We start from the raw sequence: 14,021 nt of genomic DNA, 5'->3' as shown, positions 1-14,021 counted from the left end.
CGGCTGTGGAACTCCCTCCCTAGTGAAATTATATCCGCTCTCTCCCTTCTGACCTTTAGAAAGAAATTTAAAAACTTGGCTGTGGGACCAAGCCTTCAGAGAGTAATTCAGTGCAATCAGTGGATATGAAACAAGTGCATGTTAATGGCTCCTGGGCTATGAGTTTAGATTTGTGTGGTTTAATAATTGGTTTTTAATACATAGGTGTTATTTTTAATGTATACACTTAATTGTTTTTACATGTTTGTTTATATGGCATTGAATTATTGCCAGTTTGTAAACTGCTCTTAGTCCCCTTTGAGGAGAGAGAGAGAGAGCAGGGTATAAATATAGTAAGCTAGCAAGCAAGCAAGTAAATAAATAAAATGCAAAAGGATGAAGCCTGACAGGGTTTTTTTTTTGTTGTCAGTGATTAATTATTAGGGGAAATGTCTCAAGCTTTTAGAGTGGGGGGAGTGAAAATTAATCCAAACACAAAAAGTGGGACCATGGTGCAAGAGAGAGTGATCATTTGGGGGGAACCCCACAATACTTGTTTGGTCTGCAGAATTTGAGGTTGCCCACTCTTTAAGTACCCCCATCTTTTCCAGGGGGTAGCCCTGTCCAGAAGCCTGCATTTTTGCTTGTACCACTTTGCTCTGCTTCAGATGTCATTGTTACATATGCCAATTGTATTGTTTGAGTATAGTTGATGATTTTTAGTGTGTTTTGCAGCTTTGAGTAGCTTTTAAGAAAGAAAAAGCTGAATAATAATAACAACAATAGTTTGAGATTGATGAAGTCTCTGCCTTTGTAGCTCAGTTTTACTGCATGAGGAAAACCCATCTCTTCTTCCAGTGCCCTGGCAAGGACTTCAAGGAGAAAGTAACATTGGTTTTAAATAATCATGGGTGCATCTGTGGAAAGGATATCGACTCTTTTAATCCTAAACTATCCCCAACAGATGTTGCTGATCCTATTACAGATCATGTTGAGGGTTTGTCTCATCGAAATATACTTGGCCAATTGGTGGGGTCAACTATTGGCCAGGTGTTTAAAGCATTAATTTAGTAGGACCAAAATAGAGAAAGACTTAAGTTGATTATTGGGGGAGGCAGTTACCATTTTGCTAACTGTTATGAAACAGCAATTAAATTCTGCTGTGGTTAGTGACTTGTGGCTGACAGCATCATGTAACCATGTACCAACAGTATCAATCTGATAATTTTCAAGTGGGCTAGACGGAAACCCTGATAACCTCCATACATGCTGGTTGAATATGATAGAGTTGTAGTCCAACTCACCTGGATGTTGGGCAGCACCACATGAGCTGGAGATGTGTACAGTGTTTCTAAGCAAGAGATGTCATTTCCGATCAGTATGAATTGAGATCCCTTCTCATCCTTGGGATGTTTGTGTATCTAGATAACTGAAAGATTGAGAGCCAAGGCATTCCAATTTCCTTTTGCTCTTGAGGTAGAGGTGCTTTGATGCAATTGGAAGTATGGGCTGCCATCTACATAGGGCCATTCCAGATAATGTTTGACCCTGGCTAAATCTTTCAAAAGTTAACAAACAGCTTTATGTCTGTCAATGGACCAATACTCCTATTTAAAAATAGTTCTGACCAGTCTTTGAAATAGGTGTAGGCAAAACATCAGGAAAGAATGCTTCTGGAACATGGCCATGCAGCTGAAAAACTCACAGTAACCCTTTGAAATAGGTGGTTTGTGAATAAAGCCATTCCCGTAGCTGCATTTGATTGCGCTTTTTCTGACATGTACCTGAAAATCTGTGCATCTTTTGATAATCAGCCTGGAACACCATGTGCTTGTCTAATAGAGAGCGATCAATTGATGGGAAAGGATGGAACTGTTGAGGGTTCTCCCTCTAAATTTCCCACTCTTCTCATTCAACAGAGGCACGTTTCGCGGGGAGCCAGGAGGAACCATCGTACTCAATGACCTTACAGCGCAATGTCAGATCGTTTGGGGCAAACAGCAAAGGGGAAGGATGGAAAAAAGTATTCGTCGCTCAACCTGTTTGATACATACAAGGGCAAATCCTTAGAGATCCAAAAACCCACAGGTAAAATTGCCTTTGAGTTTGGAGGAGGAGGCAGTTGCTATGATGAATCTGCTTTGTTTCTGATGCCCTCTGATGGCACTCGCAGCGCCCTGAGCAGCTGCCCCCACCTGGATTTCATCCTAAAAGGCCCATTTGAGGCTTAGCCAGACAGCTGTTGGGTAACTTCCATTTGTCAGGAAGAAAAGCTGTTTCTACTGAAATTGAAGGGTGGGCAGCGGGTGCATCCTGTCACATCCCAAAGTCTATCTGTAACCCCTGCTTCTCACTCCTGTTGCAGTCACTCCCCGCCATGGCTTGCAGAGTCTCGGTAAGGTTGCTATTGCCCGGCGCATGCCACCCCCTGCGAACCTGCCAAGCTTAAAAGCGGAGAACAAAGGCAATGACCCCAACGTCTCACTAGTACCGAAAGACGGGACAGGATGGGCAAGCAAGCAGGAACAGCCAGACCCAAAGAGGTGAGGGGAGACTAGAGGGCCATGGCTGTTTTCTGAGGCTGGATGGGAGCAGGGCTTCCAGTTTGCCCTCTCTAGAGTCTATCCTCATGCTCCCTTTCCTTTTGTCCTCAGTACCGATGCCTCGACAGCTCAGCCGCCGGAATCGCAGTCACCGCCGGCTTCACAGACGCCTGCCTCAAACCAACCGAAACGACCCCCAACGGCCCCAGAGGTAAATCATGGGCCAGAGTAGAGGACTTGGGAGTTAACCTTTCTCTGGGCAGTTGTATATTTCTGGCTTCAAATTCCATTTATGATCTAATAGTTCTTCCATAATTCAAAGTTATTTTTTTCAGTCTCTTAATTTTGTTGGGGTGCAGTACAGTCCTTGAATATTCTGTTTTACACGAGGATGGATGCATAGACCTACATTTGCTCTTGCTAACAACATTTGTTGAAGCAAGTTCACTATAACCTAGATTTCACATCCTTTGTGATTTTATACTTCCCCATCTTCTGGCAAGGAGGACACTGGAAACTTCTGCTTCCACTTTTCCACCACAAAGTGCCTTATGTCAGAGAATGGAACTTCTGCATGGTTCAAGCAATCTTTCCTACCAATTTGTGGATCTTGGCTGATAGCACTTTGGCAAGACAGCTTCCTGGTTTACTTCTCCTTCTTTTCATGAGGGAAAGTCCTGGATTCCCAGGCCTTCCCAAGAGTGTGTGGGACACCTTCCAGAAGCAGCATCCAAGAATAGGAAACATGGGGCATCAATAGCCACAAGATATCCTCATGTCCACTAAAGAGGCTTAAACATTAAGACACAATGCTTTATTGGTAAACCTGACCAGCGTAAACATTACCCTATTTATTGAGTTTTTTGAGTCTGTCGCATCCCGGTCAAGCATGAGTTCATAAAAGCTGTGATCCTGTAGATTTTGCCCAAATGCTTAAAACCCTTTGTTAAAGCAAAGCCAAAAAGAAAGTATGTTCCTTATTGTTAAACTCTCATCCCTCTTCTTTCAGAATCCCCCTACAGTAGCAAGCGGGGTAAAGTCTTGGGCACAGGCCAGCGTTACCCATGGAGCGCAAGGAGATGGTGAGTTGTGCTCCGGCTAATTTTGCGTGACACTGGGTCTTGAAATATTTGAGGAGATGAAGCAAAAGGCGGTTTACTCCTTACAGAAACTGCTAGCTTGTCAGTATCCTGTTCCAGATCGGCTTGCGAGGTCCTTTGTACCATTTACAAGTGCAGAATTTTGAGCCTTGGGTTGTGATTATTGGTTATCACCAAGGCCCTGCAATGTGAAAAATCTTGCGACATTTGGGGTGGGGGCTCAGAGAAAGCTTGCCCCAGTACAGTTTGGCCATTCAGTCTTGGCTTTCCCAAATCTTGGGACTGTTATCTCTTGGATCGTAGAAGCAGAACCATCCCTCATAGGCACAGAGATAAGAGGGTGAAGGAGTAGCCTACAAACTCTTAAGGGAGCTTCTCTTTTTGATGTCAAGGTGGAAAGGGATCAAGCCTACTGTCGCGATTCTCTCGCGAGGAATTTCCGACCCTGCAGGCAGCTGGCGACCAGGACAAAGCTGGCAAAGAAAAGGACACTACCGATGCGTCGTATGGGCCCGGACCAAACCTCCGCCCCCAGAGTAAGTAGTGTTGCTTGAAAGGCAGCTGAGTCTCAAGTCTGGGGCTAGCAGAAAACAGTGCAGATTAAGAGCTTCATGTTGTTAGAAGCATTGAAATCTTTCCTAGCCCTTAATGCTTCTCTTCTCTCTCCCATTGCTCACAGACGCAACCACTTGGCGGGATGGAGGCGGGCGAGGCACTGACGGGGAGCTGGTGCCTGAGGACGGGCGGGCTGGGGTCGGCTTGCAGCCCAACGTCCCGCCTCAATTCCCTCCCTACCGGGGGATGATGCCGCCATTTGTAAGTATATTTTGAAAGAAGACTCAGGCTTGTTGGCTCAGGGTTGTTAAGTTACATTCCAGTAACGGATTCCTCCTGTACTCCTTAACAGATGTATCCCCCATACCTCCCATTCCCGCCTCCCTATGGACCACAGGGACCTTACCGCTACCCCACACCTGAGGCACAGAGGTAGGTACAAAAAATGGACTGCAGCAATAGTACTAAATAGTCTTTGTGAAGGAGAGTTGCATGTATGGAAATACAGAGCCTTGGTTAGGGAAGAGGATGTTCTCCAACAGGAGGTTAGAGTCCATTGGCTGGCAGGAGATAGAAGTTAGGGACTCTTTGTGGCTGATTCTATGAACAGTAGAGGCCAGGAGAGGGGTTTTGAAACAGCTTTCACTTTCTGACTAAAAAGGCTTGCTTTCAGCCTTTCCCAAGAGCAATCAAGGTGAACAAAGGGCAGTTCTGTTAGCAGAATTCGTTCTCCTTTGAAACAAATGTGTGTGCCATGCCAGTGAAAAGTGTGTGTTGGGGGGAAGGGGGAGAAGAGGCTGCAGGAGATGGCACCTAAGGAAGAGGAAATAATAATAATATATTATTTCTTATGTGTCTTTCCCCATGGCTCAAGGCAGGACACAACATGTTTGAAAACATCATCATAAAAACATTCAGTAAAATGCATACATTAAAACATATTTCTATAAATATATTGAAATATACAGAAGAAGAACAAATAAAAAATAGAGACTCTTTGAGGGAAAGCATTTCCTTCTGTCTTTCCAGCATTTCTGCACAAATAAAAGCCAGTTGTTCTATCAGCCTTCTGTGTACTAACATCCAAGAAGGATACCCCAGTTGACACTTAGTCACTTAAATACACAACTGCTTCTTGATTTCAAAGGAGCCTTTTCAATCTTTCTAATCTGTGAACCAGCACATAAAGCAGTTTCTTCTATTATCTACCCTCTGATCCCTTAAAGGGAAAAAACGGCCTGGGAAAATTTTGAATTGCAAGTGCCAGAAATCTCTATATAGCCTGGTACAGATTCTGAGAGCAGTAGCCCCCAAAAGTAGTTTTATTCAAACCTTGGTAAAGACCGGTGGGGAAACCAGTGAACGACTTCCATGGGCAGATCTCACTTCATACTCTGCAATTCTTTACACCCCTCCAAAGAAGTTTGATATGTTTTAATCATTTGAAAGACTTTAATTGATGTGTATGTATATTTTTACAGGTCTCTAATATTGTGTTTTACTGTTATGTTATTGTCTGAATCTGGGATAGAATTATTGCCATAGTTTTAAGCCGCCCAGGGGAGAGAAAGGAGGGGTATAAGTACAGTAAATAATAAATAAATATTCAGCAACCTGTGTGCTAGCATTCCAGATCATCTCAAATAAGTGAGTGTTGAGTTTGAAAAACTGCTCTGGAGGGATTACAACTCCCAGAATTTCCCAGCCAACATAGCCATTATAGGAGCTGCCATACAAAATAATGTCTGGACAAGAACGAAGGTCCAAAGCAGTGGCTTCCAACCTTTTTTGACCAAGGATCACTTTCCAACATTAGTACCAAAAGGGTTACAAATCTATTTTTGGTCAATTTTAGATTCGGTTTGGTTATTTGTGGTGCAGTTTCAGAAAATTACAATAGATAGACCACATCAGCTGTAGTTGCTGATACAGAACATATGCCATCCACTAGTCGCCATCTGCTCGCCCACAGAAAACCATATTTAATAATCTAAACTTGATGCAGTAGCAGTAATCTTTTGTGGATAGCCAGCCACTCCCCTCCCAACATCCCAGTTGCCTCGGCACTATAAGAGGATTTCACGAGACCAGTCGCTCTCCTTGCCATGTGGTTTCAAGGCAATGGTGTCGTAATGGTGAGGCCGCTAACCATATTTTCGTTCTGGTGGACCACTGGTGGTCCACAGATCGCAAGTTGGGAACCATTGCTCCGAAGGTACACAGAGCCCCTGGTTAGAGAAAGCTACTAAAGGCAGTCAGACCACCATCTTTTGTTTTGAGTGTAGCAGGATAATGAGAAACTCATGCTTCCTCCTCCTCCCCCAGGTTCCAGCGGCTCCCAGGACCTCGGCCCTCACAACCTCCGCCACGCACCTCAGAGCCTGTGGGCCGACCACCTGTCCTGAAGCAGGACGACCTGAAAGAATTTGATGAGTTGGACCAGGAGAATGATGAAGGCTGGGCAGGTGACTGGAGGGCCTAGCCTCAGCAGCCAGTATTAACTGCTGCTCTTTTTCTTTCCACACCATCCCGGTTGGCTCTTGTCAATCTAAAGTCTTCCTGTTTTGCTACTCTCAGGAGCTCATGAGGAAGTGGACTACACTGAGAAGCTCAAATTCAGCGATGAGGAAGATGGGAAAGAATCTGATGAGGAAACTGTTAAGATCTGGTAAGAGGGCCTTGTGAGGCTGATGACACATGTGTCCTCTGTCCCATTAAATGGACTCCGGAGTGCCAGAGCTGTGGCAAGGTGGGCAGCTTCAGTCAGCTCTACCAATGGTATTCTGTTCAGATGCAGCCCTTACAGAGCAGGTTGTGACCACAGCGCAGAGGAACCCAGATGGCACCGAGTCCTTGTTTTTGGTTTCCCTTTCTCCCAAGACTGTCAGAAATATGAAAAATTGGCTAAGTATTTTTAATTACAAAAATTAAGAGTCAAGCACTGAAAGGCTTAAATGGATGCAATGACTCTGAAAAAGCTGTAGTTCAATATAAGCAGGTGTGCCTGTAGCTTAGTTTTCCTCTGTGCTAGTTTGCCTCGATGGGAGAAAGGTCTCCGTCTGTGAGAAGACCCCACAGTGTGAGGTAGGCCTTAGTGTGTGAGAGAAGACCTCACAGTGTGGGGTAGGCCTTAGTCTATGAGAAGACCCGGTGTGAGAAGCTTCAGTGAGAGAAACCTCAGATTGGAGGCCATAGTGTGTGAAACTCCAGTGTGAAGGCTGCTGTGTGTAAAAAAAACTACTGTGTTAAGCTCTTGGGTAACTTTGGTATGAGAAGAGGCTCTGAGAGCAAAGCTGTTTATCTTCATGAGAGAGAAGCCTAGCATGGAAGTATAAAGAACTTTATTTGTCTTATAAAAACCTTGTTCTTGTAAATAGTGTGACCATATTATTTTACTACAAAGAAAAGCCTCCTGTGGAAGAGATGACATTGGTCTGTGTGTTTTTGTTCTGTTTATCACTTTTGTCTACTGGTGCTGGGTCATGCTGCTGCTAACAAGTTGTTCTGTTGTACATTTATGGGGAGGGTATTTTGTTAATAAGCTCATTCGCCCAACAAAGACATATATGCAGCACTCCTCTTGTAGCACTGTGTGACTTCATCCTCTCTTTTCCCCCAAACAGTAATGAGGCTTCTGGCCCAGAAGGTCAGACTTCAGGTACAGATGTGAAGAAGGCTGGAACTCCAAAAGACGATCAACCCCTGGTAAAAACAGCCTGGGCTGAAAACTCGCATCCCCCAGAAAGCGCCAAAGAGCCACCGCCTCCTGCAGTCCGACCGCCGCCTCCCCCACCTCCACCTCCACCCAACCGGGGCAACTGGGGGCAGCCTAATGACTTCCCGGTGAGTTTACATTATTGGTAGTCTTTATCTTCAACAGCAGCTTGGGGAAGGGTGGCATAGCAGTGACATTTCTGCGCTTCACCATTCTTGTTCGTTGTATGCAAGAGGCAGACTGCCAGCTTACCAGGACAAGGAAGCAGGGACATTTTGCATAGATTCCCTCCAGAGCTTGGAAAAGTTGCTGCATGGGCCCAAAACATTTTGTGTGTGTGTGTTATGTAATTTTGATGATTTAGCTTGTTGTTTATGTTTTGGTTTTATTTTGATGTAATATGTTGTCCAAGCTTGGCCCCATGTAAGCTGCTCTGAGTCCCCATTGGGAAGATGGTGGCAGGGTATAAATAAAGATGATGATGATGATGATGATGATTATTATTATTATTATTATTATTATTATAAAACTTCACAAACTAGCCAGGGAGTAGACAGGCAGGGAGTTTGGTAACTGCAGACAGTCCCCGGGTTAGAAACAAGATTTATATATAAAGTTTGGGTAGCATAGGGAAGGGTTAACACCCCTGTGACATTTGTTTTGCTGTCTGTGCCCCTGTTCAGAATATTTCAGATCACTTTGTGTTCCTGTGATAATTAGATTTTGAAACATGTAGCTTGTTGTGGAAACAAAGATTGGCGATAAAGCTTCACCTGAGACACCTTTTCCCCATGGTAACTTTTCCAGGAGTTAATTTCCTTCCCTATGGGTAGATTTCCTCTCACTTCCTGTTGTCTCACTCCTGTTCTTAACTATGAGTCATATGTAAGTTGGACTGCGTATATCGTTTAAAACAACTCCTCTCAGCTCTGACTTAGTGGCATTTGGGTTGCGTTGTTGCAACTAGAATTCTTTTGGGTTACTAAAAGCCAACAAATTTTGAGGATGGCTTTTGGGTTTTTTGTTCATGCATTTCTGGATCATATGTGATGTGCACAATTTATTTATTTATTTATTTATTTTGCTTTGCTTTGCTTATATACCGCTGTTCTCAGCCCAGGGGCGACTCACAGCGGTGTACAACATAGGAACCACAAAATTCAAGACACAGTATAAAACAATTCACAATCCAGTATTATACAAAAACATCATCATTACTACGAAAACCATTCAGCGTCGTCTCATCGTCCAGGCCACAATCCAGTATCATTTCCGTTGTTCCATTCCTATAGTCATTACCAGTCATTGCACTTCTTGTTTGAACAAGCACATTACTTGATTTGATGGAAAGAGCATACCAGCTATTTCCATCAAATCAAGTAATGTGTTTGAGGGCAGGGCCTGGACATTTTATGTATTTTGGATAGTGGCCTACAGCTCTTAGAATCTGGTACTGCCTGGAGCATTTTGGGAGTTGTGGTCCGAAAAAAGAACTGTTTTGGAACTTTGGTTGAGCTTTCAGTTCAGGTTTTCATGCGCCAGGCAGCTTTGAACCAAGTCTCTTCTCTCTAAACCCGTCCCTAGGACCGCCCCATACGGCCACCTCCCCAGGAAGATGAGGACGAGGCTTGGCGTCAGCGGCGGAAGCAGTCATCGTCAGAGATCTCTGCTGCTGTAGAACGAGCCCGCCGGAGGAGGGAGGAGGAGGAGCGGCGTATGCAAGAGGAGCGCCGAGCTGCCTGTGCTGAGAAACTCAAGCGCTTGGACGAGAAGTTTGGCGCTCTGGAAAAACGCCTGAAGCCAGAGCCACCAAAGGAGCCTCCTGCCCCTCCGCCTGCTCCCACCCCTGTGCCCCCTAATCCACCAGCTCCCCCAGTCCTCCCAGAGGAGAAAAGGGAAAATGAGGAGCCTGTGTTGCCTAGCAAGCCTCGCAGTATTGTTGGTGGTGGTGGTGGTGGTGGTGGCAGTGGCGGCGGCAGCAGCAGCAACGGAGGCAACCTAGACTCTGCCATTCATGGTAACTCTTCTATTTTTGTTTGCTAAAGCAATTGTTAAAGGGCTTTATGTGAATTGTTTTATCTATGTTGTGTCCTGCCTCGAATCACAAGGTGAGGCAAGTTGTTGTTATTACTATAATTGCCATCATCGTATTCTATCTGTTGTTCCAAATGGCTGATAATGAAAAGCTCTTTGAAAGTGGAACTAGAGAGCCAGCCTTTTTCAAAAGGAGTAATACTAACTGGAATTTCTGAAAGCTCAGGAAATTCAGACAATAGGTACCTATAAGAAAATAGGTACCAAGTGAGTGTTCTGAGGAAGTGTTCAATAACTGTGGCGCCATCACCAAAAATGGCCATGCCTATGGTCACATAGGCCTATATCCAGTTGATAAGATTATGTAGCAAAATTTCAAAAATGTTCTGTTCCTGGTTTGAAAGTATTATTTCCTGTTTAATTTGTGGTATTTACTTTGAAAACAATTGTTGTACTCCATAAACTTCATTTTTGTGGCTGTTACGCATTCTGTTGAATTGTTTGAAACCCAATGAGATATTCATGGAAAAACTATAGCAAAATGTGCTGCAATATGTCCCACAAAAACAAAAGTTTTTGCAGTTTATTATACCTTTTCCATGTTTTTATGACAGAACCATTTAGTAAATGACATTTATAACCCAGGAACAAAGATCATGTTATATAGTGTAATCCTAACTACAATTGATTCAAGTTTTTGAATAGCAAATTTTGAATTCATTGATTCGAACAGGCTACTCTCGTTGGATTTTTGAACCAAAGAATAACTTTCTCCTTAAAAAATAGGCAGATTTCCCTGGTCTTGGGAACTGACTCTCGGTGCCACTGGATGTGTCTTATTGTTCAATACCCTGTGGTTGAATTTATGAATGTCCGGATTCATGGGAATGGCATGTGGTCTGCATGGCCCCTGAACCTGCTGCCGTTGCCCATCTTTACATTTGATCTTCATCCTCAGTTGTCTAGTATGAGCATTTTAAGTTAAACTCACATGACCTCAAAATGCACTTTAAAAGGTGTTTAAAGGATAGTAGAAGTGGCAGTAAAATACACCAGTAAGTTGTTCCATGGATTGTCCCCTAGTAAGTCAAAGTTAACTTTGAGAAAATCTTCTCTTTTTTGACATATGTGACTTGGTATAGGAAGAACTTCCCTTTAGTTAATGAATACTGGAAGTTAACAGAGGGGGAAGCCATTTGCTGGTTCTCTTGTCTCTCTCACACATTGCTATACTCCACAGTTGAGCCACCTCTGCCTGCTCCTTTGAAGGAAGTACCAAAACTGAGGGAAGAGCCACCAGTCTTGCCTGTACCTGCTGTGCCAGCAGCAGCAGCTCCTATTCCAGCGAAGGTGGAACCCAAAGGGGAGACGGTCCTTCAGACACGCCAGCCGCCTCCAGCCCAGACTCTTGGCTACTCAAAGTATCAGAAATCATTGCCACCTCGCTTCCAAAGACAGCAGCAGGTATGGGGAATGGAGCTGTGCACCCAAGGTCAGACAAATAGCTTTTATTTAGGATCATAGAGTTGGAAGAGATGTCGTGGGCCATCCAGTCCAACACCCTGCCAGGAAGCAGGAAAATCGCATTCAAAGCTCCCCTGACATGGCCATCCGGCCTCTGTTTAAAAGCCTACAAAGAAGGAACCTCCACTATACTCCGGGGCAGAGAGTTCCACTGCTGAACTGCTCTCACAGTCCGGAAGTTCTAATTGTTTTCAGGTGGAATCTCCTTTCCTGTAGTTTGAAGCCATTGTTCCTCATCCTAGTCTCCAGGGCAGCAGAAAATAAGCCTCCTCCCTATGACTTCCCCTCACATATTCCCTCACATACATAGCCCTCATCGTGTCTCCTCTCAGCCTTTCCTACTGCAGGCTAAACATGTCCAACTCTTTAAGCCGCTCCTCACAGGGCTTGTTTTCCAGACCCTTGATAATTTTAGCTGCCCTCCCCTGGATACATTCCGGCTTGTCAACATCTCCTTTCAATTGTGGTGCCCAGAATTGGACACAGCGTGGTTCCAGATGTGGTCTGACCAAGCTAGAATAGAGGGGTAGCATGATTTCCCTGGATCTAGACACTAGACTCGTATAAGGCATTCAACTATTCAAAAGACAGTCCACTTACTTGAAATGCCATTGCCATACTTCTTCAGCATCAATATAGCCTGTACTAGGCTAGACTGGATTATACTGGGCCCATAACCCTTGTTGAAAAAGTGGGCTTATTAAGAAAACCCTCATAAATGTATAGAGTAACTTATTAGCAGCAGCATGACCCAGTATCAGTAGCTCAAAGTGATAAAAAAAACACAGAGACCAATGTTATCTCTTCCACAGGAGGCTTTTCTTTGTAGAAAATTATATGGTCACACTATTTACAAGAACAAGATTTCTGTAACACAAATGAAGTTCTTTATCCTTCCTTCGTTGCTTCTACGTTGGGCTTCTTTCTTATTCAGATAAAACAGCTTTGCTCTCACAAAGCCTCTTCTCACACTGAAGTTTTGTTGCAATGATGAGTCTTTAGACTAGAGTCTCTGACATCTACTGATGTCCTCACAGCTACCTGAGCAACAGTTTGTATCTCCTCCACCTAATGCGGCTCTCTAGCACAGTAAATGGCCTCCTTAGGATGACTATTCTGGCTTACTCATTCTCCCTTTCACCCCTCTATGTCCTTTCAGGAGCAGTTGTTAAAGCAGCAACAGCAGTGGCAACAGCAGCAGCAGCAGCAACAACACAATCAGGTCCAGCCTTCGTTGGCTTCTTCAGCCCAGCAGCAGGCGGCCAGCGCTTCTCTGACTACAATGGGCCCTTCAGGCAGCGTCCACCCTCAGGCCGGGCCACCAGGGACACAACAGCCTCCGGCCCCGCCTCCATCCCAGCAGGCTCCTCCCAAAGGCATGTACCCAGGCTCCATTGGGCGGCCCCCACCGATGCCTCAGATGAACTTTGACCCTCGCTGGATGATGATCCCACCTTACATGGACCCCCGCATGATGCAAGGGCGGCCCCCCATGGATTTCTTCCCCCCGGGGGTACACCCTTCTGGTAAGGTGATGCTAGAGAAGCCCAAATTTTGATACTAATGTAGTGGGCAGAGGTTTGAGAAGTGACCTGAGCTGTTAGGACTGATGTCGCTTTGTGTTGGCCTTCTTTCTCACCATCAGGGCTTTTGCCTCGCGAGAGATCGGACAGTGGGGGCTCCAGCTCAGAGCAGTTTGACCGCCACCCTCCCATCCTCCGAGAGCGGGGCACTCCACCTGTGGATCCCAAAATGGCCTGGGCCGGAGATGTCTTCACGAATGCTCCTTCCAACACAGACTCGCGTCCTCAAGCAGCGGCCCTTCGACAGCAGCAAGAAGAGGAAGAGAAAGCATTAAGGTAAGGGAAGGGCTCCTCTTTAATTATTAGCACCACAGGAGCATCTCAGAAGTGGAGATCCTGGTCAACAACAACTAATGGTGTTGCTTGCTTTGACACCATAAAAGCGGGTGAGATGAGATCTTGAAATCCCTCAGCCAGTATAGCCATGCTGGCAAGGAGGTTCTAGGCCACTGTATTCCTTACTGTTAGACATCACAGCTAGAATTAATGGGCGTTGTGATACAGTAACACCTGGAAGGCTGCAGTTTGTTCTGTTGAGTCAGGATGGTGGGGCTTCAATTTAGATACAAGGCTTTTGGATATGATGTCTGAGTTTAAAATGTTCTTTAACCTTTCCCCAATCTCAGAACTGTTGGGTTGCAGTTTCCATTATCCCCAGTCTGTATGGTAGATATTCAGAAGCAGGAGGCTTGTTGTTCAGTAACATCTGGGTATTCAAATTGGTTAAAAACTAGAGAGCACCAACCATGGATTCAATGATCCTTTGAAGGCAACCATCATGCTGATGTTGTTGGGCGAGTGGGCTTATTAACAAAAGACCCTCATAAATGCACAGCAGAGGTCCTCAAACTAAGGCGCGGGGGCCGGATACGGCCCTCCAAGGTCATTTACCCAGCCCTCGCTCAGGGTCAACCTAAGTCTGAAACAATTTGAAAGCACACAACAACAATCCTATTTCATCAGCCAAAAGCAGGCCCACACTTCCCAT

The 14,021-nt window shown here is 44.9% G+C and overlaps 1 protein-coding gene and 1 non-coding gene across 4 annotated transcripts in view; both read left to right on the top strand.

The window, feature by feature from the left end:
• PRRC2A (proline rich coiled-coil 2A) overlaps positions 1 to 14,021 on the top strand; it is a 55,776-nt gene that overhangs the window by 13,254 nt on the left and 28,501 nt on the right. For all 3 annotated transcript variants that reach the window (XM_067463312.1, XM_067463310.1, XM_067463311.1), the window contains exons 2-15: positions 1,899 to 2,067; positions 2,345 to 2,522; positions 2,634 to 2,733; positions 3,532 to 3,604; positions 4,015 to 4,158; positions 4,302 to 4,438; positions 4,530 to 4,609; positions 6,503 to 6,642; positions 6,755 to 6,845; positions 7,801 to 8,020; positions 9,477 to 9,909; positions 11,167 to 11,390; positions 12,610 to 12,976; positions 13,096 to 13,309. In XM_067463312.1, coding sequence (XP_067319413.1) covers positions 1,956 to 2,067; positions 2,345 to 2,522; positions 2,634 to 2,733; positions 3,532 to 3,604; positions 4,015 to 4,158; positions 4,302 to 4,438; positions 4,530 to 4,609; positions 6,503 to 6,642; positions 6,755 to 6,845; positions 7,801 to 8,020; positions 9,477 to 9,909; positions 11,167 to 11,390; positions 12,610 to 12,976; positions 13,096 to 13,309 — 2,513 coding nt within the window. In that variant the 5' untranslated portion in view covers positions 1,899 to 1,955. The remainder of the gene's footprint in view (positions 1 to 1,898; positions 2,068 to 2,344; positions 2,523 to 2,633; positions 2,734 to 3,531; positions 3,605 to 4,014; positions 4,159 to 4,301; positions 4,439 to 4,529; positions 4,610 to 6,502; positions 6,643 to 6,754; positions 6,846 to 7,800; positions 8,021 to 9,476; positions 9,910 to 11,166; positions 11,391 to 12,609; positions 12,977 to 13,095; positions 13,310 to 14,021) is intronic.
• On the top strand, positions 12,434 to 12,498 carry LOC132769555 (small nucleolar RNA SNORD52). Its single transcript, XR_009630880.2, has one exon. It is a non-coding gene; the product is annotated as a small nucleolar RNA SNORD52 (small nucleolar RNA).

The sequence above is a fragment of the Anolis sagrei genome, chromosome 2 (genome assembly GCF_037176765.1).
Source record: "Anolis sagrei isolate rAnoSag1 chromosome 2, rAnoSag1.mat, whole genome shotgun sequence".
Classification (NCBI taxonomy): domain Eukaryota; kingdom Metazoa; phylum Chordata; class Lepidosauria; order Squamata; family Dactyloidae; genus Anolis; species Anolis sagrei.
Note: the sequence above shows the minus strand (reverse complement) of the source record. Positions and strands in the feature narration are given on the sequence as shown.